Genomic DNA, 26,603 nt, shown 5'->3' with positions numbered 1-26,603 from the left:
GTGTTGTGTCACCTGATCTTGCGGTTTTGTGACAGCACGGGGTTTAATGATGGATCCGACTCCTTGAACTGCATCGCTGACAGTCTGAGTCACCGGTGACAGCGTGTTCTGTTCCCGTTAACGCTCTCCTCTCCTCTCACTGTGAGCGCCGCCCGGACGTGTCACGCATGTCGGGCTCGGTTAGGAGGAGCTAAGCTAATACAGCTGGAGCTCATGGAGCACCGTCCGTCTCCATAAAGACGCTGTCATGGCTTTTTTCCCCCTCCCATGTCGTCCACTGAGTCCGTGCCTGAATCGGGGATCGGTATCAGTCCGTGTCGGTGCTTAGGCTGTGGTGAGGCGGTGCTTAGGCTGCTGTGTGCTCCGCTGACGGCTCGCCTGTGTTGGATTTCCGTGTAACCTTCACGGTGCCGTGTGTTGCCGGGAGCTGTCCGCGGTGCTGAAGGTCGGATCTCGTTCTCGGATACGAACCCGCAGACAGACGGTGATCCTTCCGCCTGGGCACGGAGCTGCCCCCTTCCTCTCCCCGGTACATCCACCATGGGTAAGCCGAGTGACAGTGGGATGACTGCGGGCATTTTTGACGCTGTGAGGAGGACGATATTGTTGATGTTTCAGTTTGATTACCGTGTTATAGTTTTTATCTGATCTGCGCACACACTGACACTTCTTCTGTGGTGGTTTTTGGACGTGTATCTGGGTCACAGAGAAGCTGAAGGGAGACATCATCCATGCCTATGTGTGAAACCATGTACTGGCTCTATCTGCAGTGTTTCCCTCCTCTTTCATGTGACTCTGAACTTCAGAAAGAAGCATGAATATTCATCAAGTCTATTATTATTATTGCTGGCTGGCACACTAGAATAAGCAGCTCATTAAAGTGTAATTCACCACGTGTAGCCAGAGCTGTGGCATGTGAATATATAAAGACACGTTCTCTTTAGTTTGCATATCACAGTTAGGATGGGGGTGAAAAAATAAATAAATCGATTAATCATCCATTTTTTTTTATTGATGATTATAAATCAATTCCTAAATTACATTAGTTGTCAAATTGTAATGCAAACCAGGTGAGTCAGAATTTGGATATTTCAGTTACACTGTACAATATTTATGGTGCTGTGCGGTTACTGAAAAGAGAAGTCAAGAAATTCAGTCAAATGGAAGATCAATAAACAGCAATAATTTGAAATAAAATCAATAATTGTTAATAATGAAAAATGGTTTGTAATGGAATCATGACTAATAATCAGAATCAATTGGGCTGATTACCCCTTTTTAACAATCCAATGGATCCCATCCAAAGTCATGGCATTTTGTTTTTGACAGTTGCCTATAACTATCAACCCTGCCTCACAGCGAAATATGTAACATCAACATTTGTCCACAAGCACTATTATAAGCATTTTACGTATTGCTTGTGGACAAATGTTGCCATTACACATTTTGCTGTGATACTGTATTGTAACTAGCTATCCAATTTGGCCCACAGAACAAAGTAAAAATGACAGAGAAAACACAAATCATTGTGTAAATCAGCCTAGCAACTAATGCTGTAGTATTCCAGCTCCTTCAAATACATAAATTCAATAAAACTCCACAAGACTCACGATGGCAGTCATTTTTAATCTTAAATTGTTGCAAGAACCCTCAGTTTTTCTCAAAATATATCACAAAAATTCCACAAATTAAATACAAATTGGTCATAAGATTAAGGACATTTAAGCAAAGACCATACAGGGAATGATATCTGTCACTTATTCCTTCAATAATATACATACTTTACATGTCATTTATACATGGAAGTGCAAACTAGGGCACATTAATGTTACTTCCTCATTTTCCCGTGTAATATATATAAGTTAGCCACTCTTGCTATAACCAAATTTAAGGTATTTAATGAGGAAAATGTTAGACTTAATCCAATGATCATTCATTCGTAGCTTTAGGAGACGGGATAAGCATTTTAATCAAGCAATCATCACTATGGGATACATGTCACTGAGGATCTCTCATTGAGGCTTTCATGCTGTATGTTGTTGCTGGTCCATTATTGTCTCTGACACACTAATGACCTTCTCGAGTTTGGTTGTATTAAATGAGATAATTATTAGCACTTGCATGCCTTTGCTTGTATTCAACCCTGTCCTGGTCGGGTCGTACCAAAATACACGCCACTCGATGGGCAATGAGATTTTAATGAGCTGTTCAGTTCAACTCAGTTCACGTAAAGGAAACACAAAGTAACATAAAACCAATGAGAATTCCTTCACTTTGCCATCAATACAGCTGCTTGCATCACCTCCAGCATTCATTTATAATCCATAGGCCACAAATGGTCAAGTGGTGGCCCTTTGTCTATTTTTGTGCATTCCCCAAAACAAATACACACAGCGACAGAAAACTACACAAAAAGTACAACAAAAATACACAAAACAACAACTAAAAAAATGATAGAAAAATAGACAAAACAACAACAAAAACCCACAAAGCTTTTGTTCTTTACTGTATTATTGTTCTGATTATTCTAGTCTGTGGCGCTCCTATCTGACAATTACATTTTTGTGGCTCTCGCCATAATGAAAATATCCCATCTCAGCCATAGGTATTAGTAGAGTGGTGTTGTCCTGTAGGGCTGCTGTCCTGCATGCTTCAGATGTTCCCCTAACTTGGTGACTTGGGGAATTAATCCCAGTGATTCATGTGTCTTTTAGCAGGAAAACAAATATAACCAGCAGAACTGTGGCCCTCCAGGACCAAGTTTGGAAATGTCTTATAATGATGGGTGAAAAGTAGGAGAGGTTTTGTCAAATGATGTGTACAACTAAATGAATGAATAGTTATGTGAATCAGTCAATCAATCAGTGTGCATCTGCCTATCTAAATGATCAAAAAGCCTTGTGTAAAATGAGCTCAAATGCTGTGTCAGATACATGGCTATGAATGATTGAATATAAAGTAGATTAGTACAAAAAAAGCCTCTTATTAATATTGAATATTCAGAGCTGGCCCATGTGTGCAGTGTAATATGCCCAGAAGGATACTGCTGATTCACTCTTGAGCCTGTTAAATAATGCTGTAGTGCAGTTTCATGGCCACAAGAGAGAGCTCAGTGCTCTTTCTTCCTGCAAATTCAGCTTGTTTGGGTGTGGAAGATTTCTTCAAGACAGAAAAGAATGGAGCAAACAAACATACAAAAAAAACCACAAAAAAGAGGGAAAATCCAATTATATTTAGTGTTGTTATCTTTTGGCATGTTAAACTAACACTCCAGTCTACGTGGCCTAGATTCAAACGGCAAGTCACTTGTTTTTGCAACGAGCATGCTCTTTTTAAAAAGATATTTTCATTCACTCTCGGGGAAAATTCCCTGAATCAGCTCGGCAAATAAACTATCGGAAAATATATTATTTATTGATCCCAAATTGCCCTCTGTTTCCCAGAATCCTGAGCTCCTGTGCACAGCCTTTTGCACTTTTATTAGACCATATATCTTCCTGGTGTTAGTGGCGTGTCGTGGCGATAGGTTTTGTGCTTTCTATTTCTGACTGCAGGTTCACTGACTATGAAATGTGCAAACACAGGGAGAAACAGCACTGCCCACGGGCCACAGCCCAACACCCCCCTCACCCCCCATCCCACCACGCCACGTGGGGTGATGGAAAAAAAAAAAAGTGATTTTTAAATTACCAAAGATTGATGATTTATATTTTTAAAATTTTAATACAAACTAGGTGAATCCTCCTTAATTGGATATTTCAATTAAACTATACAATATTAAAGGTGCTGTGAGGTGTTAATCAAAAGAAAAGTTAAATAACCAAGCAGCTGATTGATGTTAAATAGAAGATCAATAATCAGCAATAATTGAAAATCAAATTAATATTCGTTAATGTTTGCAAATTGGATTGTAATCGAGACTTCAATAATCAAAATCAAATCAAATCAGGAACTTAGGCTTATTAATCACTCCTATTGTTAGGCAACTTCACAAATGCATTCAAAGTCCAGCTGTTACCACTACCCAACCTTTGATAGGTAGATGTTGATTAATTATCAATCGCATGTATCAGATACTGTCCATTTGTGCTGATGTTAAAAAAGAGCAGCAAACATGTTCCTGGATGATCTTGGATATCAGCTGATGATTCATGATTCCCTGCTTGGCTTTAACCATGACCTCAGTTCAATGGGGCAGTCATGGCTTCACTGGCTGCAGTCCTCAGGGAAACATAACGCACAATATGTAGCGGCCCAGCTTCCATTGTGTGTCAGCACAGTTAGCATTGATAGCTTATAGAAGCCTCATGTGTCATTATCGCTCAGACGGCACAGGTTCAAGTGTATGTTTTGGTCATTGGATTTTCCGCTCAAAAAAGTATATTAAAAAAAAAAAAAAAAAAGAGTAGTTATTTGATTTTCATTTTAAAATTTAAAAATTGAGATTGAAATTTAAGTTTTAAAACTTTAAAAACCGGTTTATTTTGATTTTATGAAATGTTAGAAGACTGAAACAAAAAAGTTTTTTCATATAGTGCAACCTGAAGTTGTCGTTTCTGGCAAGATCGCCAAAATAAGACGTCTGTGGTTTCCCCTGCCCAGGCTGAAATTACTTTGGAAACTTCCTCTGAAGTAATTTTTAACGTGGCTAAACAAGCTTTGTCATCTGCACACATCTTTGTACGCATATCACACCAAAGTCGGGTTGGAAGAGATTTTTCTGCAACCATGTCTTCTTTTTTTAAACACTCTTTTGTTGTTACAAAAAACACTGTACTGATTGATGTTCATCAACTTTTGTTAAGCACCAAAATTCTTTCTCTCTCCTACAGCACTGTCCTCAAATGCGCTCTTACTGTAAAAATGAGCAATGTGAAAAAAATGGCATTTTTTCTCTTATCTGTTTGCTAACATTTCAATTTTTTTTTATTTTTAGAAATGGTAAAATAAAAATCATCCATTTTAAAGTTGTGTTTATTTCTTTTTGACCCTGATAAAGAACAATGTCAAAAATGACAAAATTTTTTAACCTAAAATCCAATGAGCCAAACATACACTGACTGGTCATTTATTCTTGGAATGAGGTATTTTTTTTCCTATCTGGTAATGCAGGAAGGAGTTATTAAAACATTGTGGAGGGAAAGTGTAGATACCAGTATTTTAACATGTTTATTCACTTATTCATTCCTACAGAGCTACCAACAGCTTTCACTACCTTGTAAGGTATGAATGTTTTTTTATTATTGACGTTTGTACAGCAGACGGGGTCAGCACGCACCCTGCCTCTGTCACTTTATGGCTTTTCATCCCCCCTTCACTTCACTGCTGATATATACTTAATACTTAAAGGTTGGAGCATCACAATGTGCCCTCTGATAACCTCCCGCAAATCCTAAAATTATTCGCTCAACTAGTATTATTACAGAGCTTGCATTTGAATCACTTTGTGTTTTATTTATTCATTTTTTTAGATTTACTCAGCAAGTTTTTTTTACTCCAAGATTAGCCGTTTGCAGTTCAGGGCTGTGGCTCCAAATCTAGCATATGAAGCCACTCTCTGCACAGTCAAGCACAGTTTTAACGAGTTCATCGAGAAACAACATACTGATCGATTCAGTAATTGCATTCCCCTGACTCAGCGCTCAGAGAGAGGGAGAGAGACAGAAACAGGGACGTGGGTGGGGTTGAGTGAGTGGCTGCAGAGGATGCTGGGCCTGTCCATCATTTCAAAATACTATCTTCTACACTTAAACAGTAGCATACAACTATATCTAAGGTTTCAACACATGCATACTTTGTTTGGGGTAGATGGTTATGGTTTCCATTGTGCTTAGTACTTTGTATTTTTTCAAGTTCTTTTTGAATACACACTGATTTTAACTAAAGAAAAGCAGGCTTTTTTACAAGTACCAGAAGCATTTTCTATTTTTATCACTTTACACAAGTGTTTCACACGCACAACACTCGCTTGTACTTTGATTATTTCACAATAAGAGCCCCGCATAGGTCGTACTGTTGTAAATAGCAGATGGAATATTTACATAACTGCATATTCAATACCTAAGTTAATTTGGAAAGAACACATTGTTAGTAGCTAGTCATTTTATAGGTGATTATGAGCTCAGCTTTTAGTGTTTTACTATTGTGTCCACTTTTTAAAAACAAAATCATGCATGCATTGTTTAAGATTGTGTGTGGTGTTTTTATTTGAGAAAAAAAAAAAAAAAAACAAAAAATACAATTTTCAATCAGTATTTTATTAACAATTACTAGACTTTCAGGCAACCCCGTTTAAATTCCAGGGAACTCCACATGGGGCCGCTAACCCAAGCTTGATAAAACCTGCATTATTGCAAGTGTTTTTCTGTCTATGTTTATAATGTCACTGTGTGTATTTTCGTATTCACTGTCTGTGTTTTAGAGTCATTTAGAGTATTTTTTGGAGTCATTTAGTCTCATTTTGGAGTCATTTAGTGTATTTTTGTTGTCATTTTGAGTATTTACGGAGTTCATTTGTGTATTTTTCTGCCATTTTGTGCCTTTTTGTTGGCCGTTTGTGCGTTAATGTTGTCTTTATGAGTGTTTCGTTGACGAATTGTGTGTTTTTGGGAGTTTCTTCATGTGTTTGTTTTGGGGGTCGCACAAAAATTACACTGAGGGCCATTAGTTGCCCATGTCTAAGGTAATCTATTTAGAATGGACTCAAAGGTTAAAACAATGACCTGTTTTTAAATAAACTACAAAATTCTGCTCACATCGTTGTTGCAATGAAAAAACACTGCTGTATGTGTAAAATATCACCTCATCAACATTAGTTGTCAGTGGTGTTCATACATATTGTTGCTGTGGGCTGAAAACTTGAAGCTCAGAGCCATCAAAATCAACTCCAAACTTCTCATGGTAAAGTTTCAGAATTGGATCACCTCCAATGGTTTTCAACCAGCAACCAGCAAAGAGAAAACACAAATCACTCCATTGTATCTCATCATAGGACATAGAAGACACTCTCTTTCTGAACATTTCAAATCCTAACACCTCCCTTCTCTTCCATGCAGGTTATGTGGGTATGCAACTTGTGCCGTAAACAACAAGAAATCCTCACCAAATCGGGGGCATGGTTCTACGAGTCGGGGCCCGGTCAGGTCCGGGGTGTATTTGAGGGGGGGCCACAAGGCAAGAAGGCCAAACTGCAGGACCCGTCTTTGTACCCCTCGGGCGACTTGACACCAGCGTCGGACAGAAACAGACACCTGCCCAGACAGGCATCCCTGGACAACGGCTCAGGACTGAGGTACTCAAGAACCGGCGACACTGCAATAGACAGGTCAGTCCAGTGTGTCACCATGATTACTTTAATTAGAAATGTCAGCATTAACTGTTGAATGTGTAGTGTGTTGTGGAGCATCTTAGAGTTTTAGAGAAACCTGTGCAGGATCTGGATGTGACTCACTCACTCACTCACTCACTCACTCACTCACACTCAGCCTTGTGCACATAGACACACAGCAAATCAGCATGGCACAGATGGCTGATGACATCATTCAGTGTGCTGATGTAAAGGCAGGTGAAGGGGGCTTGTTGTCAGTTTTGCTGCATTCTTTTCAAACAAAATATCAGGATTTGTCTTCAAGTAGCTGCTTGTAGACCAGATCAGAGACTACTGTGCTACTCAATACAATGTGAGATTGGGATGTTCTGCTTTTGTGGTTTTCTACTCACATGCACTAAAGGTTCAGTTCGTGTTGAACACTAACAGCACGGGCATACTGCAAATTGAAAGGAATAGTTGCATGATTCTTGATACTAGTGGTAATTAAGGAACTTTCTTGTAAGGCCATCAGTGGGGCCTCTTTCCTTTCCTTTCTCAAATAAAGGAATTGTCACTTTAGTTTTTAGTGAAACATCTCCATACACTGTGTCAAAAGTAACTCCACATACAGTATGTTCAGCTCTTCTTTCAAATCCTCAGTGCAACTGACTAGCTTGGCCGTCTCTTCCACATTCTGCAAAAGTGAGGAAATACTGTGAATTATATAATATGAATGTTGCAATGAATTGTGGGTTACAGTTGACAAAAATGCAAATTAGAGGGAAATTTCAGATCCTGTAATCATAAGCAAAGATGTAGATTCAACTTCTTGGATATGGCCATTGGCCAATGATCATGGTTGTTTGGTCATAATAACATTTTCATTATATAAATTTAATGCAAAATATATGTTTAGTAACATTTTCAATTAATTATGGTACTTTTACATATTTACCTTTTTTTTTTTACATTACAGATATAACCATTTAAAGTGGTCTATATTTGTTTTGTAACAAATATAGATATTAATAATTTGTTGTTAAGCTTCTAATGCTGTCACAACATGAATTATCTTCATCATTTCCATATTACATCAGCACTTTCTGTGCATGCAACTCATTTAATTTAACTGGTTTTACTGACCCTAGTTTGTAGTTTTATGGAATAGTTGTTGACACCATTCTCTAAAATGTAGGAATTGAAAAGAAGCAGTCAAGTCCAGATGGACATCTTTGGTCCAACACTGGTCCACCTCATGGACTGTGTAAATATAAGGTACAATAAGGGAATTCAAAAGAAACAGCAGAATTATTTGTGATTTTTGTCAATCGTTCTATTTGATTGTGTTTTTCTAGCTAGATTTTTCCTGACTGCATGCTTGCAGACTGCCGGCAGTTAAAAATATCACTGGGAAGGAATAAATGCTGTACGAAGAACTCACAGCCAGTAAACTGATGATCAGCCCAGAAAAATTATTTATTTAACAAATCTGCACGATAAAGGGCAGTTTGGACAAAATAATGAGTAAACTCCAACACATATTAAACATCACTGTAGCCAACAAACCGTGTCCAGCCACTCCTTTATCACAGAATCAGCTGTGGAGGGGGTGGGATGACCAAATCACACAATCACACTGACAGGAGAGGGAGTGAGAACATGCAGATGAATCCCACCCTGATTTTAATCCCTACCTAACAAGCCACCACTGCCTCTGATTTGCCTACTTTCCTACTTTTTCCACTGATTTGCAGCTTTTATAAATATATAAAATCTCGTTTTGTGTTTTCTATTGATTGAATTGATCATATCTATGATCAATTCAAGGCTGATTCCAGATTTCCCACAGTTGAGAGGGTTAAAGGAAGTATCAACCTTTAAAGCATTTGTCATTGTTTATCACATTTTTTTCATTGCCTAAAGAGTTGAAAATGGTGCCAGGAAATAATGTATTGCCCATATTTGCAGTGACAAAGGACTGTCTGAATATTCCTATAGTAATAGAGATGATAGATTGCGTTGTCTATAAATAGAACTCCCACTGCATCAGCAGCAAAACCCACATTCATTAATCCCACAGAATGTGTAAGTTAACTTCTGGACATGGTCTGCTGAAGGAAGGCTGGGGAAAGAGGCCGTTCTAGGTATGGGAAGAAATAACTTGGGAAACGCCTGGAATTTGTCTTGTTCTCGGAGCTGTCGTTTGCATTAGCACAAAGCTAAGACAGCTGCAGCGTTGGGTGAAACTGATGAAAAAACAATGATTACGCTGGGAGTGGAATACACTCCCAGGACAAAATTTCTTCCCATCCTGCAGTTTTTAGCACATTCAGTCAGGCAGCAGCAGGGCTCAGCATGCCAAGAAAAGAAATAGAAAAAACAAACTCAGCTTGAAGAGACTCTTTGCAGCAAGTTCAATAACGTCTGCTTCATCCACTATAGGGTAACTTTGGACTAACAGGATAGTAAAAACTTAACAATTACAGTCAACGACGTTGAGTTTGTTCACACTTGGAGTGTTTAACTGGACTCAGGGGCTATTACTCTGTCAGCATGATTCGTATAGGGAAACATGAACACTGCCATCTAATCCCTGTTGGCTACTGAAGAAGTGCACTGGCTTCATTTACTTACAACCTCCTCAGCAATTTGACTAAAGTATGGACCCTGCATGAACTGAGAACAAGTGGACTAACCAAAATTAAAATGGGATTGGCATTTTGTTGATCTTGGTCTATGCTATTTATTGAACATTAGTGATTTTACCTCAGCGCATTGCTTTAAAGCAAAGCCTGTCACATTACCGATGGATTCCTGATAGTGACTGCATTGAGGTATTTTAAGAAAAATGTTACACCATTTTTCATGTCGATGCTGAATTCAACAACACACCCATAATAGTGCATCCACGAAATACTTTACAATAATAGGTACATCTTAATGTAAAATTTTGCATTTTTAATGTTGCTTTTCGCAAATTGCTGGTCTGCTTTTCAGAGAATGACTATATATTAGTTGTGATGCAACTAAAAGGTTCTTGCGAGGTGACGTCTCCTTTACCGCAGTGCTGATAGCTCACACTGACGACACCTATGAATTTAGAAAGCATCATAATTATTATCCCTAAACAAACTACACTCAAAGATGCACCATACTGTGTAGCAGCTCATTGTAAGATGGCTTCTTGGAATAGATTTTCCATATTTACATTTCCTTGGGACCCCAAAGCTAAACTGAAAATTGATGCTGCAAGTCCAGCGAACTTTAGCTGATTTGTCTCATCCCACGAATCCCTCAGTGCAACAAAGTGATCATTTCAGGTAAGAGTTCTGGAAAATCCTAGCCCCTTAACTGGTTACGTTAACACTTTCAAAGTCAGTGAAACCAGTGTCAGTGCACCATTTTGTTGCCTCACAGATTCTATCACATTATCACTTCATTGGACAGTCTTGGGGGGGGTGTTTTGGCTGGTCCGATAAAATGTTGCTTCCGATGGCTGAAGTTGCGTTTACTTTACCAAGAAAGCCACCAAAGCTATAATTGACTTTAGGTACCATTTAAAGTCTGTGTAAAGCAGAAATACATTTGTGTTATGGGTTTGTTACACCACAGAAACATGCGTCATTAATCAATGAGCCAAATTTGAAAGATGAAAAAAATCACTAAGTATATGAAATTAAGTCTCAAAATCATGTTAAAACAAGCACTTCTCTCTGCTCTTAAATGCCGGGGGCGTGTCAGTTAGAGGCGCTGGAACCACGCCCATGCATGGGAAGGAAGGCGCCACCTCCGTTGTGGGAGACCGTGGCTCAGGTGGTAGTGGGTCGTCTTCTGATCGAGAGGTTGGGGGTTCGATCCCAGTACCTGACTGTGTCGAAGTGTCCTTGGGCAAGACACTGAACCCTAAGTTGCTCCCAGTGGTCGACAAGCACCTTGCATGGCAGTCCTGTCCCACTGGTGTGTGAATGTGAGAGTGATTGGGTGAATGAGCTGATATGTAAAGCGGTTTGAGACTGCTTCAGTGTGGTGATAAAGCGCTATATAAATCAAGTCCATTTACCATTTACCAAGTCCATTTACCTCCGTGTATTAACCCAAATCCTATGGGAGAGAACATTGCGAAAGACCAAAAAACTTACAGAAAATCCAAAAATGCTTGGGCCAAACAAGGTGTCAGCGGAAAGGTCTGGTCCACGCGAGTCCAAATATGTGCATTCCTCAACGGTGGAGTCAGAACTGCGCCCGCGAGAGGCGAAAAACAAAATTGCAGTGTATGAATGTGGACATGTTTTATTCCCCTGAGTCTGAATATGTGGTTTGTTTTTGGCTATGGGCTGAATTGTGCCCACTGGAGGCCGCAGAAGTTTGGTGTGCTTCAGCAGCAGGTTTGGGTTTATGCTAATGATTGCTCCGTTACAGAACATGGCCCTGATTTCTGACCCGCCCATTATATCCTGAACACAGAAACTGGAAACACAGTTTGTGAAGCCTAGCGCCACAATTAAATTATACATGGTTGAATGGTTTTGTACATGTTTTAAGGAATATACTTATGTTGCTTGTGAACTTTAGTTTTTGCATTGACGTAACAGGCAGGCCGCTAGGATCTTAGCAAAAAAAGTGTCTATTTGTACGGTTGCCGTATGGACAACCCCCGGTGCTATTGGTACGTTTACCGAATTACATGTTCGTAGTGTCTTAGGGTTAGGTTTAGGTCACTCATAACCCTATATCACAACAATTTTTAGGTTAGGGTTAGCTTTACTGTTAGGTTTAGTCTTAGTCACGTGACCTAAACTGCCCAATGAGGGGCGCTGCGTATGGATAGAATGTCGGTATATTGATATGGCAACCGTACGAATAGCCATTGCCTTTAGCAAACCTTAATCAGGATGGTGGACAGAAGTGAAATATACAATGTTTAAAAAAAAAAATTTAATTACAGACAAAGCAAGCACACTTTTATTACTGGATATCAGCATTTTTTTTTCTAAGAAAAAGATAATATTTTTAAATGATGTCCAATTATGTTAAGGGAAACAATGTTTTCGAAAATAGGTATTTATAAATGTCAACAAGTCAGGACAATAAGTTCAGGGGAGAACAGTAAATGAAACAGAAAATGATTGGATGGTTGTTGGCCTATTTTCTGAAAATTTGAAATAATTTACAATTCATGTTGTGTAATTTGTATATATATATATATATATATATATATATATAGATATAGATATATATATATAGATAGATAGATAGATAGATAGATAGATAGATAGATAAAATGGTTAAACTACAAAGGTCTCCTGAGTTTATTTACGTTTAATCTACTTTGAATCATTAATGCTGCTCCCTCTCTGCACTTCATCATCCCTGCCCATGCAGGAAAGGAGCCTTTTCGTGTGTCATGTATTGATAACCCATGGAAAAGTTAATAATAGATCAATGTTGAAGTGATTTGAAATGAAATGCATCAGCTTCAAACGCATGAGCGGCCTGTCTGAATGACATAACATATATGAGATAAATAGTTTAGTAAGCACAGGGAAAGCCCCGCTCCCTCTCTGTCAGACAGTCCTCTGTTACTACAGCTGATGCTCTGACGCAGAACCGGGATTTAAGTTTTAAAACCCCCGACGATGGGCTCGCCTCGCCTCCTCTCTCTCTACTTTATTGTCTTTTTTCCTCCGTGTGCGTCCCCACGAGTATGAGCGATATGGCAGAGAGCGCGCGCATGCACGGCTGCAGCTTGACTGTGTATGTAAGTGCGTGTGTGTGTGTTCGTAGGGTACGGGAATTATGAGTTGAATGCGAGCATCAGCTGATGCGCCGGTAAGGAAAGGAATGGAATGGCTGCTGCTGCTGCTGCTGCTGTACCTCCACCGCCTCCAGCCTCTTCTTACGGACACTCATTGGATTCCGGAGCATCATGATCGACGGATCGCCGCCAGAATGCCTCTTATTCCAGGGCGCTGTTATTTACAAGGAATATGGAACTTGATCGCCGTCTTTTCCGCGTTTAATGCGCCCCGGGAGGGAGCATCGGCACAGGGCTGAGGGGGTGGATGTCCGGTGAGAGCGCTGGCTGCCACTGGGATGTATCACCGGTGAAAGGAAACGGGTGCCTGATCATCACTTGTGTTGGATCCAAGGAAACCGAAGGGGGAAAATGCAGTTTGAGACATTGCGTCAGTTCTGTAGCTCGGTTTTATCCCATTTCAACGAGGCTTTCACTGCGCCCCAGAACATCCTGCAGACGGAGCTGCTGGAGCAGGCGCTCAGCAACATTGGGTGAGTGATTCCTTAGCGGAGGGAGAAACGGCCAGATTTATGAGAGAGAGGGCTTCCCCGGGTGGTGTGTCAAACGAGTATTTTGGGGGGGATGGTGGTGGTGGTGGGGGGGTTTATCGATCTGCAGCCTGTCTGCGTAATAACCTCCACCAGTATGTATGTATGCTGCTGCTGCAGATATTTCTCAGCTGGATAATGGTGGGCTAGGTTTCATTTTTTTTTTTTTTTTTTTGTGGGGGGGGGCATGCACGGATCGACATGGATTGTTGGAGGAGGACAGAGATGGGTGGTTTAAGTAAAACTGCTCAGTAAGACTCAGACCAGGTCGAGATCTCTCTCTCTCTCTCTCTCTCTCTCTCTCTCTCTCTCTCTCTCTCTCTCTCTCTCTCTCTCTCTCTCTCTCTCTCTCTCTCTCTCTCTGTGTGTGCGCGCGTGCCAGTGCACCGCTGCTGCAGCATGTGAGTTGCCTCTTTGCTGCTGCTGCTGCCTCCTCATAGCTGATAGAAGAACATTAGAGGTACACCATATGTACCAACCACATACAACCCTGTCAAAAAACATCTGAAAACCAAGTGTCATCATTTTCATTCTTTTATGTATAGGCTATGACAGGTGGTGATTAAAGCTATGGAGAGTGTGTACTTTATGGCTTTAATCAGCATCAGTGCCTTTAAAAAGGATAGTGTAGCCAAGCCCTCTTCATGCTTACAAATGTTGTACAGAGCTATATATATTTTTTTGTTTTTTTTCTTGCCACCGACTGTCTGTCTTTGGGGACTGCAAGTCCTTTCCCTCTTGTCCCCCCCCACCCTACCGTCAGAAATAATTTACAGCATTGCTGGGCTTTCTGCCACCTTGCATTACATGGTCAGAGCACTCAGCCACTGGAAGGGCAGAACAGAGCAGTGTATATGGGGCTTTGTGCCTGAAACTGATCCAGCAATCATCATATGATTGATTAAATTGATCCTGTTTTTTTGGTTGTTGCTACCTTTCTATCCATGTCTCAATAAAGACTCAGCAGAAATGGTCTGAGAGTAGTTTAGCAAAATGCAGATCTCGACTTGTCATCATGCATTTGTTTCAACCTCAGATTGTTTCAATGTTTCTGTGGGTGTGAAATGTAACACATAGCCTAATGCTACATGACAGAACTGTGCACAGCTGGCATGGTGTGTTGGTATCAGTGGCTAGCCAGCTTATCGGTCCACCTGATCTCAGCGGCTCAAGCATAAGCTTCCTTCCCCCCCACACACGCACCCCACTTTGCTCTGTTTCTGTCTTGCTCCGACCTGGCCTTCTAATGGGCTGAATGCTTTTAGATCCAGCTGCCATGTATTATGCATGTGTGCGTCAGCAAAGGTCCTAATGGGGTTTGGGGATCTGTTCTTAGAAGGCCTGAATGGTTTGGAATTGAGTGGTCACTACGTTTTAACTCCAACCCCTCCTAACTCCCATTGAACGCACACATAAAGGCAATCCATCCCCTATCACCCACTGCTGCAGCTCTTTGTGTCCCTAAAACACCTACAACACCGAAGACGTGTAGTGTTTGTTGTAGAAATGCTGTATCCAGTTCATTGATGGATGTCGGACTCGGGTGCATTTCTTATTTTATATTCCTTAATCAGCCATTTCCGACTAAATAATGTGGTGCTTCGAATGTGATGCTGAATTGTATGAACTGGTGTTTCTCAAATGGGGGTATATGTACCCCTAGGGGTACGCGAGGGCACTACAGGGAGTACTTGAGAGAGAGTGGAAAATTAATGGAAAAAAGCATGGAGAAATATGGGCATTTTAAAATGTGTATGTTTGGTTAAAAATTATAGTTGTGAATATTAACTGAACAAACAAGGGTCATCTCCCACTGATCGGTAATAATAAAAATATATATACAATTTTATTCCACTATTTTTTACAAAGTTAGATTCTTTCAGAAGTGTGTTAAAAGTCATTCCATCATCATGTTCTATAATAGTTTTTTTCATAGTACTTGGATTCAGAAATAAGAAAAAGGGGTATTTGGGCCAAAAAAGATTGATAACCATTGGTATGAACAACAGTCACTGTGTTTTAAATATTAGATATTGTAGCTAATTTAAATTTCATTAGAAATACTTAATAATGCAAAAATAAACAGATATTAAATTAAATTCAACTTTATTTGTATAGCGCACATTACAACAAAGTCATCTCAATGCGCTTATCAAAATATAAAATTCATAATGAGAAAGGAAAAACCCAACAAGATCCACATGAATAAGCATTTAGCGACAGTGGCAAGAAACAACTCCCTTTTAACAGGAAGAAATCTCCAGCTGAACCAGGTTCAGAGGTGGCAGCCATCTGCCTCGACTGGTTGGGGTTAGTGGACAGAAAGACCAACAGAACAGGGTGGAGAGATAGAACATCAGAGTGTCCCAGACTAGTTGAGTCGTGAACCACAGATCATGAACTGCCATCATCAGCTTCGTGACACCTGAAACAGAGAAGAGAGAGAAGGACGAGGAGAAAACATGATACTGTATTGTCAGGTCAGCCTACCTTGGCCTTGGGCCTCACTCCCAGTGGCCTAGTCAACACTTATTATAAAGGTGACAAATCTCTTCCCGTTTTTTGGTAAGCTAACAGCGATTCCAAGGTCTGTAAATGCGACCATTCACAGACGAGCTCATGTCTGCTCTAGCGGTTAGGTTATGTTTTGATTCATATGATGATATGTGGTGGAGTTGTCTCAATTAATGGTATATTTTGACGGAACATTTTGACTAAAACACAACCTAGTTTTAGTCAAAACTAAGTTTTGACTAAAACAAGGGCTATTTCAGTTATATTGTAGTTTTAATTAAATTTTAATTTATTCAGATCTAAATTTTCTGAAAAGAGTTGTGTGAATAAATAAAACCTTAACATATTGTTATATATTCTAGTTTTGGTCAACTAAATGACAATAAAAGTTTGGTCAATTAAATCTGTTGCAAAAGTAGTTGACTAAAATATACAGCATAAGAGTTTTTGCATATTTAAAGATCAATTACTATTGATCAACCTGATATGGGATTCTATTAATGTTTGTAAATACACAGATTTGATGTGATCAATGCATAAGACCACATGATTACATGAGTTCTGATTGGATTTTGTTCTCTGTGACAAAATTATAGTTTCTGATCCCAGGAAATATATATCAGTGTTTCGTCAGGATCTCTAAAAAACATCTCCACTGACCTCCACTGTGAACATGTGAGAAAATGTCCAAAATGACTGTGTTAACCATAAGGAACAGAACTGAAGCATCCTCTGGGATATAATGTGAAAAGTTTCAGGGTGTGCTCACACTGGCAACCAGGGCCGTTCCTAATCAGCTCTGTGCATGTGTGAAACCATGGGGGGCCATAGTCTGGCCTGCGTAGGTGTGAACTGCACCGCAGGGGGGTAACGGCCCAATGGTCCTGCTGGAAGAGGTGGTCCAAACAGCGTGCCAGAGTGGCACGGTGGACCGCGCATGCGCACACACAACTCGACTTGACCCGCGCGCAAAATGTAATAACGTTGGTACCGCGCAACGCTTTACGGCACATAAACATCCGCATTCCGCAATGATAGCGGTGTTTGAAGTGCTCGTTAGCCGATGAAAAGGTCAGAGTTGGTGTTATCATATATATATATATATATATATATATATATATATATATATATATATATATGAACAACACCACAGAGAACTTATGGAGGCAGAGGACAACATGACCGTCAGGTCTTCTCTTTGTTCAGCCGACAGCAGGACAGTAACGGAGTGTAGCTGCTCATCATCAGGTCTGGGTATTTCCGAGGGTATAAATATACATATAAACACATATTACTGGTATATTAACCCTTATAAACCAAAAAATATGGAAGTGGGACATTTTAATGCTGCAAATGTGTAACATATTACTGGTACTGTATTTTGTGGACAGGACACATGTGGTTGGCTATTATATAACCCAGAAGAAAATGTAAATTGGACATTGTACTGCTGCTAATGTGTGTGTGTGTGTGTGTGTGTGTGTGTGTGTGTGTGTGTGTGTGTGTGTATATATATGTATATATATATATATGCGCACACACAACTCGACTTGACCCGCGCGCAAAATGTAATGACGTTGGTACCGCGCAACGCTTTACGGCACATAAACATCCGCATTCCGCAATGATAGCGGTGTTTGAAGTGCTCGTTAGCCGATGAAAAGGTCAGAGTTGGTGTTACCATATATATATATATATACACATATATATATACAGTAGGTACATCTATATGGTGTTTCAGTGTTCTGAGACACAAACTCTGTGGAATCATAACAAACACAGTGTTTTGGGGAGCAAAGTGTTGTGTATTAATTTATTCATCTAAATGTAACCAAAAACAGAACATCACAAATACAAGCCCATATAAATGAAATGTCTGAAGTAATAATTTGCCAAACAAAAATCAATAAGCCAGAAATAAAGTGCAACCTTTTGCAAAATGTAACATGAACCTTAAAAACAAAACAGCATTTAAACATTGGGAGTACAAGGATGGGAATATTATGACAGCAGAACCTGGAACAAGACTGGAAAATGTTGCAACTATTTATTTATTTTTAATCTTGTTTTACTTCTCTTCTTATGCCGCGTCGTGTTAGTGCACTTGTGGCAATACCAATTATCAGTATGTGGAGTACCTGTTAGTCCTGCACAACTATAATGAATTGCTCAGAAATCTATATGTGTCCTGTTCTCAAAATAACAGTAATATGTTACACATTTGCAGCTGTAAAATGTCCCATTTCTATATTTTTTGGTTTATATGGGTTAATATACCAGTAATGTGTTTATATGCATGTTTATACCCTCAAAAGTACCTTGGAATTCTGGGTTTTACTCGGACCCCTCATCATCACGTCTCTGCAGAAGAAGACCCTTCGCTGCACCTCAGCACTTTTCAACAACTCACTAATTTCGCAATTTAAATACACTATTTCTCCCTTTGTTTTTCTGTTTACATGTCATTTGCTTTGTATTTAATAAAATGGTTTCTCCAACAGTTGGTTAAATCTGCACATTTATACTGTATATAATGCACATGCAGGATGATGTGTAACAATAATCAGTAAAATTAGCTCTAAACACATTTTGTACAACTAAATATAAGGTTATGCTGTGAACAGAAAGAAAGGAAGACAAGCCAGATAATTCTAAACTTGAGAATATAATACAGTCATTACTTTTAATCATAAATATGACTCTTCTCAAAACAACAACCTTTGATATCTTTGTCACACAATATTTAAGCTTCCTGTGAATAATTTACAAATTAAAAAAAAAAGTTCACTGATGGTGATATTGAGATCTCAATGTCAATATCAGTGAACTTTTTTTTAATTTGTAAATTATTCACTGGAAGCTTCTCTGGTGGCGTGTGCAGTGGTTGTTGTTATTGTTATTATTGTATGAAGCCATCATTACTGCAGCCCTGTACATCATTGTTGTCCTGTTAAAGTATCTTTATACAAAGACTTAAAAACAATCTGAAATTAGTGGTGACTCAAATAAATCACCTTTATTATGCATTATAAAAATCTGTTCTTGAAACATCATATAAACCTTCCTTAAGTCTCTAAATTATTGAAACAATGAAAAACATCTCCTCGAAAATAGAATTACAAAACATTAAATAATCATTTAATATACATTTCAATAAATAAGTGCATCCCATGTTGACTGAGCTTTATTCTGTCTGTTGTCTGTGGAAGTGATGGGGTCTAGACCAGATGATGGAAACTAGGGTCAGCTCATGGTTTTAATGTCCAGGGAGGGGTGTGTCCACTCTGTTAATATATGTCCTCTCTGTTCCTTGTGTCGATTTCGTCAAAACAAAGCAGCATCTTTAATGTTTCCGTTACGTGTGAGTAACATTACCGCAATGTACCAACACTGGCTGTAAAGAGCAACTTCTTATCTTTCATAAACTGGTGGAATTTCTCCGATAGAGCAAATATGAGCAGAGTTACAGTCATTTAAATTAACGTGATGCTTTCAGGGGCTCTGGGAAAGCCAGTCCGTGAAAAGCGTACGTGTCTGGGTAAATCTTGATTTATAGTTACCCTACGCAGCAGAAAATATGAAATTAACAGCATGTACTGTCAACAACAAACCCAGAATCGCTTAATGGTGACGTAACGCCATACGTGTGTCATAAATTAACGTGGTGATGTGTTTCTCTGTGGGAGCTGGTGATCACGTCAGTTCTACCGTGCCAGAAAAGGGACGGGGGGGGGTTCCTGCTGTGAGCTTGGAAATGTCCCAGTTGCCAGTGTGAGCACACCCTAAAACATTAAAACATTCACACACTCCAGACAGAGGATGGTACCTGTAGCCCAGTTTGATCTCACAAGGGCTAAACCGGAACTATCCTTCCCAGTCCCGTGCATTTATTAATAATGAGTGACAGATCACAGAGAACCTACTATAGTATAACGCATTTCATCAGATACTTGTACCTGTTGATTGACAATCATTGTTTTCCCTTTAGTTCTGACGTGCAGAATTAACCCGCAGGCCGTATTGGATGCTTTGACAGGCTTGATTTTGCCTTTGGGCCTTGACTTTGACATGTCTGTGTAACTATTTAAGCAAGCTGAGCTATTCATTGACCTTTATTGAGATGTGAGGACACACATAATATGGCTGGGCAATATATCGTGATTCAAAATATATAAAGTTTTTTTTTTTGGAGATATAGAAAATTACAATATCTAATATATCGAGATGTATCTCCTTTTTTTAACTTGTTTTGATTTATACAATCATACAGTACAAATCACATCATAAAAGTATTTAATATTATTCATAGAGTACAGTCAAACTGTGTTCTAGGAGTTAAAGAAGCTTATTTACAATGTTTCCATATCTCTGAGATATATATTTTATAGCCTATTTTAGATTCAAATACTAGTTTTAGGAGTCGCTGCTTTCACTACTTCTCAGAATAACATGAAAATCACAGTTTGATGGATTTCTAACTCAGACCTTCATCTAAACAAGCCACACTACTGAACTCACTCACACGTGCTGTCCCGTAGAGGAGAAAAAGCCAAAAGTGGCATATATTAATCAGCTGTTTGTTAATAAATGTGCCTGTGTGGCATTTTTCATCAGCAAATTTAAACCATAATTATCTTTCTGGTACGACTATATGGCGTTAAAAATATCGAGATTTATATCGTATATCGCCATTTTGAGAAAAAATATCAAGATATGAGTTTTAGTCCATATTGCCCAGCCCTAACACATAAACTAACGCAAGTTTCTTCTTATTTGGTGCCTGAAAAACCAATTTGCTGATAGTACTGACTAGATATGGGAATGTCAAACTCATTTCAGTTCAGGGGCTACAGATTTTAACAGGAAAAAGAACAATTTCAACATTAGTGTGCCCTAGTTTGAACTTCCAGGTATACTGTAGATTACGTATAAAGTATGTTTGATGCTGACAAAATCCAAGCATTAAGTGACCTTAAACTTAAATTTACTTACATTTCCTTGATATTATGAATGTTTTTTTGTTTTGTTTTTTTAATATGGTAAAATAATTTGAGGAAATTTGCAGGATTTTGAAAAAAATGTGTTTTTTTTTCATCAATTTGAGAAAAAAAAGACACATCATCTTGTGATATAAGCATGGGAAATTTGTAAATTTGTATCCATCTGTATTTGGGCTGATATATCTACAACTGAATTATTTTGTAATTTACACAATGATACGCATGTGGACTAGATGAAGTGATTCACCAATGTTGCCTGTGCACGTGAACCCATATGCTAGCATAATAGGATTTATTGATTTTAAGTTATCAATTCAAAACATGTTATTTAAGATGGATCTGACATGTTAAGAAGAAGGAAAAAATGTTAATGAACAAAAAGAAATAGCCTCAATGTATGGTAGTTATAAATGCTACTCAGTAACTTTAATTTAGAGACACAGATACATGCTATTTTTAGACTTTAATCCTTCACGCTGAAGTGCCAATGAATTCTGAAATTTAGACACACTCACTGCTTACCTGACACTTACTCGTTCACCTGAAAGGGCGCTAAGCTAATGGACAACAAGCTTACCTATCAAAGAATAACGTTTAGTGTTGTGTAGGTAATACAAAAGGTCATTGTTTTGTAACTTTTAGAATAACGTCAGCGTCTCATGAGACTTTTTTCAAATAGAAAGTGAGAGAAGTTTGGTGGGGAAGTGACACATTGAAAGAAAGTAGCAAGCAGGAATACCCAGCCCTGGGTCGCCATGGTGACAGAGCTGTAGACAAGGCAGACAAAGCAGACGACTGCAGCTTGTGGGCCTCTGAACCCCTGGAGCACCTGATTCATGTTGATGTGACAGAAGTGGGGGAGGAGAGTGCAGAGAAACAAGAGCGAAGAGGGTTGGAGAAGGAAAACAGGAGACGGAGCAGCAAACAGTGAAAGTCGTGGATTCAGCTCCACTTCTCTGACTGACACATTTGATGTGAAGTGTTGATTTGGTGCTGATGGAAATTCAATGGAAATTGGACAAGACCATTTATATTTAAATAAATATTTTAATCATCTAACAATGGCATACTTTATAATCCTACAGTTACATATTTAGGCTTTGTGTATGAAATATGAAAGGCTTGTACTACAAAGCAGGATTTCCTCTTATCACGCTAGCTTCCAGGATTTATTCTGTGTGTGCTGTACTACAATGCTGGTTAACTTCTTACCGGGGTAAATCACCATGCTAACTTCTGCTGAACATTTTTCAGCTGATAAAGCCAAGTTGTATAAAATACAAGTATTGTCTACCTTATGATGTAGGCTGAGCTGTATGAATGCAGCATCAGAGCCACAGACTGCACCCAAAATGAGGTGGATACATGAATAGAAACACGTCTGTGCTGAAATAAAGTGAGTCTGGTTATTCTTCAATGAATTCATATTTTATAATCTCACAAAAATGTACAAATTAACAATAATCAATAATCTGCCTGCATTACTTCCTTCCTGCTTTTGCTGCAGCTACAATGTTGTTTTTTGGTCTGAATTATGGAGTTAAATATAATATATATATTTTGTAAGAATTGTTCCTCGTGGTGATGTTAGATGCTCTGCACGGTTTCTTTGTTTTTTTGAATGGTCTGACGCTGCATACTCCGCCCTTTTTATGTGAGCGCGCACGCAGCCTGGCTGAAAAAACCTGGTTTGAATTAACATGTTGATAACCAGCTTCGTAGTACAGCTGCTCTGTGATGGTGTAATTTTGGTTAAGTAAAGACATGTCCCCAATGTATTTATTCACCTTCGTAGTACAGGCCCAAAATAATAGGATGCTGAGGTCCTGAGTCCTATAACGCTCTAGCTTGACAGTTATGGAGTAGGAATCAACCTTTTTCCCCTCATCATTCATGTCTAAGCTTAGCATCACACTCTAGCATAGAGTTTTGTGTAATTTTGAAGTAAATGTGTATTTAAAAAAAAAAAAAAAAATGTATATTCTACCTCAGTTTGTGTGCATTTGTTGTTGTTTTTAGAGCCATTTTTTGTATTTGTATCTTGTGGACTTTTGGAGTAATTTGGATTATTTTAGTTGTTCTTTTGTCATTATGTGTATTTCACTGTAAGTTTCTATGTTTTCATAGAATCAATTTGTGTATTTTTGGACTCATTGTGTGCGTACACTTTTTGATGGCACTAAAAATTGGTCAGCATGTGGCCCCTGGGCCGCCAGTTGCCCATGTCTGCTCTAGCCCCACAGAGTCGTACCAGGGTGTTGGCGGCCATCAGAAGCTGTAATTAAGCCAAACCGTTATTGGTTTTGTCCTCACCAAGGGAGAGTTGTGCAGGAAGAAGTGAGGCCCCACTTTATTGCCATGGGTGTCCATAAGAGGGGTATTATGATTGCACGCTAGAGAGAGAGAGAGAGAGAGAGAGAGAGGGAGAAAGACATGAAGTCGAGAGACAAAAAGAAAGTGGATAGAGTGTAAATGATGGAGAGAAATCGCAGCACAGGCTGAATCGATATCCTCTCTCCTCACCAAATCATTTCTCAACATCTCGACTGAGAATGAAAGAAGAATACAGGAGGAGAGAGAGAGAGAGCACGCTGGTAGCTGGCATTGGGCTGTGCAGCCAGTTTAACATCAGGCTAATGTTCTTCCCCCCAGGCCTGCTGCCTTCACTGCCATTGCTGTTGTCTCAGAGAGGCAAATGCCCAAAGCACAGATTTGGTTTCAGGTTGCCACATCACGGTCCACATCATGAAAATACATATGATGTCACTCACAGAGATGTACATTGGTTGAAGTCCATCCAACCAGGCTGATCTCAGTACAGTACAAACAAGCACAAAGGGCACAAATAAGGGACACTAAGCCACAATAAAACAAGAGAATACTTTTCATCAGAAACCTTAGTTGGTGTAGAGCGCTGACATCTGGGCAGCTTTCATGCTCACGGAGCGAGACTGATTCCTTCAAAGGCTGAATAGTCGTGTGTGTGCATGCATTTGTGAGCTACTGTGAGCATTAACCTTAACATGTCAGTAATGGCTGAGTTACAGTAGTGTAACCCTGTTGTAGCTGTGTCTCTGGCAGCAGCGCCTCAGGTCCTTAACTTCTCACTTTTTTACTAGCTGATGGGCTGAACTGAAGGTTGCTGAGTGGCTTAAATGTGAGACACTAGTGTTCGGCTTGTGCTTTTCCTCTGTGAGTACATGTGGCAACACTTGACCCAAAGATGGGAAACTTTTATCACAGCAGGGGCTGTAGCAATATGGTTGTCTAAACCGAGGGCCATATTATCAACATTCATGTCATCATTTAAACTAATGACCAATCAGAATATTAATATAGTAAAAAAAGGTTTATGTGTGTTTTTGTTTTACATTTTTTCCCTTTAATTTTCATATAGTCTTGATTTTTGTTGTAGTTTTATGTGTTAATGTAGTGATGTGTTTTTGTTGCCATTATATATGGGTTTTTTTTGGGGGGTCATTTTGTCTGTTTTGGCAGTCATTTGTGTGTTTTAAGGGTCATTTTGTGTATTTTTTTGGAGTCATTTATAGGTTTTTGATTGTGGTTATTATTTGTGTAGATTTTATTTTAACATTTACTATGGGGGCCGCACAAAATATTAGACGGAGCACTGCATGTGTCCCATGGCCCACCAGTTGCCCACGTCTGCCCCAGGAGGTCTTTTTTAAACAAAAAAATCTATTTTTTCATTGCCATAAACACACATCTAACATCATCATGTTTTTCAAAGCCAGCAGGGGAAAGAGAAAGCCCAACATGGATAGTGTTTGCCCTTAGATATTTGCCCTGCTAAGTGTCTTCGTCTAAAAGCATTTGTAGATGTTTTTTTTTTGTCTTCCAAAATCTCTTTCCTGAGAGCAGTAACATGGATAAGTGGTATCAGTTAAACACTTTTTGTTCAGTAGTAGCCTAATAGTTTCTATTGCAATAACTAGCTTTCAAATGCAGAAAAAAAAACACCAACATAGTTGTAAGAATGTGATGATTGTATTACTACTGTAAGAAGGAAATTAAAATGATTACCGTATATCTGCAGTTCATAGACAAACTGTTATTTTGAGTGCATGCATAATTGGATTTACTTATTTCTTACACTAAACTACACTGTACACTGTACTAGGGTCTGTTTCATCTTAAAAATAAGCTCACATTAATATAACCCAGAAAAATGACACCACCCCCCAAAACATGTATTTTTTGGCTTTAGTTCTCTTTATCATCTTTATTTTTGTGCTTTATTATTTATTTATATAATTATATTATTACTGTTCTAAAATAGATGATTGCTTATTTTAATATGTTTTGAAAAAGAACAGTCACAATTTTTGTCTTTTTTGGTAAAGGTTACATTTTTGACCTATTTTGTTGAAATTTTGTAGATTTTAAATTTTTCAAGATGAAAAGCAATACCAGTTTAAAAAGGCTTTACTGATATTGATTACCAAAACTTTTCAAAAGACAAAGAATTAGATTTGAACTAAATTTGATATACAGTGTCATGTTATGTGTAACATTAGTATTATTCTCCTGTTGCATTCCTTCTCCTCATCCCACTGCCTGTAAACTGTTGCCTCTGCACATGTATTGTTTTATGACTGAGAATAGACTGATCTGTACCTAATCCATTTGCCAAAGCTGTTTCATCCTCCAGTTTATTCAATTACCAAAAATACACTCGAAGAAGTAGTGCGATAAGGCCCTAATGAGAAATCCTAATCTAAATATCTGCGTCTATCCAATCCATTGCAATCACCACCCGCCTCATCCTCAAGCCTGTGCTCAAATCCTCTTTACCAGCGCTGATGGTATTTCACAAGCTCAATGAGATTAATTATTTCCATATTTTGCAAACATTGCATGGTGTGTGCAGCGCTCCTGTCTCCCCTGCACGTGCTCAGTTCATTTGTGTTGCAAATGAGGCGGCCCTGGTGGAGCTCAGCGGCCTCCCCGGTGCTTCTCCTGCCACACAGCAGTGAGGGGAGACCAGCTGAGCACTGATCAAAAGCCGCCTTCTCTGGCAGGCAGATGCTGAGTAAACACACTGAGGAAGGAAGGAGCTTTCTTCTACATTGCCTTCATTATTTTTAGAGTCTGCTGCCCCGCTATAACGCAACCCTAAGTAATATTTATTCAATTCCCAGAGTTTACTACTTCATTAGGTTTTAGGATAGTTGATGATCTGCTCTCCGGAGGTGGCTCGGACCAGGAAATGAGCTGACTGATGAATTTTCCTCTTACTTACCATCTTCAGGCCTTTCATTTGTTTCAATGTCTTGATCCTGGTTTATTCTCACACATCTTAGCATGTCTAGGGCTGGGCAATATGGACATAAATTCATATCTCAATATTTTTTCCCAAAATGGTGATATACGGTATAAATCTCAGTATCAAATGATAGAAAATTATATAAAAT

The 26,603-nt window shown here is 39.0% G+C and overlaps 1 protein-coding gene across 32 annotated transcripts in view; it reads left to right on the top strand.

Annotated features, from left to right (window-relative positions):
• rims2a (regulating synaptic membrane exocytosis 2a) overlaps positions 1-26,603 on the top strand; it is a 174,028-nt gene that overhangs the window by 40,751 nt on the left and 106,674 nt on the right. For 23 of the 32 annotated variants that reach the window (XM_028471154.1, XM_028471150.1, XM_028471132.1 and 20 more), the window contains one exon: positions 7,056-7,324. In XM_028471154.1, the coding sequence (XP_028326955.1) occupies positions 7,056-7,324 (269 nt within the window). Of the gene's footprint in view, positions 1-152; positions 545-5,193; positions 5,224-7,055; positions 7,325-12,968; positions 13,598-26,603 lie in introns of those variants that run through there. The other 9 variants (XM_028471160.1, XM_028471139.1, XM_028471161.1 and 6 more) reach the window with 6 other exon arrangements.

Source organism: Gouania willdenowi, chromosome 16 (genome assembly GCF_900634775.1).
Source record: "Gouania willdenowi chromosome 16, fGouWil2.1, whole genome shotgun sequence".
NCBI classification, from domain to species: Eukaryota; Metazoa; Chordata; class Actinopteri; order Blenniiformes; family Gobiesocidae; genus Gouania; species Gouania willdenowi.
The sequence above is the reverse complement of the archived record's forward strand: the minus strand, read 5'-3'. Positions and strand labels throughout refer to the sequence as shown.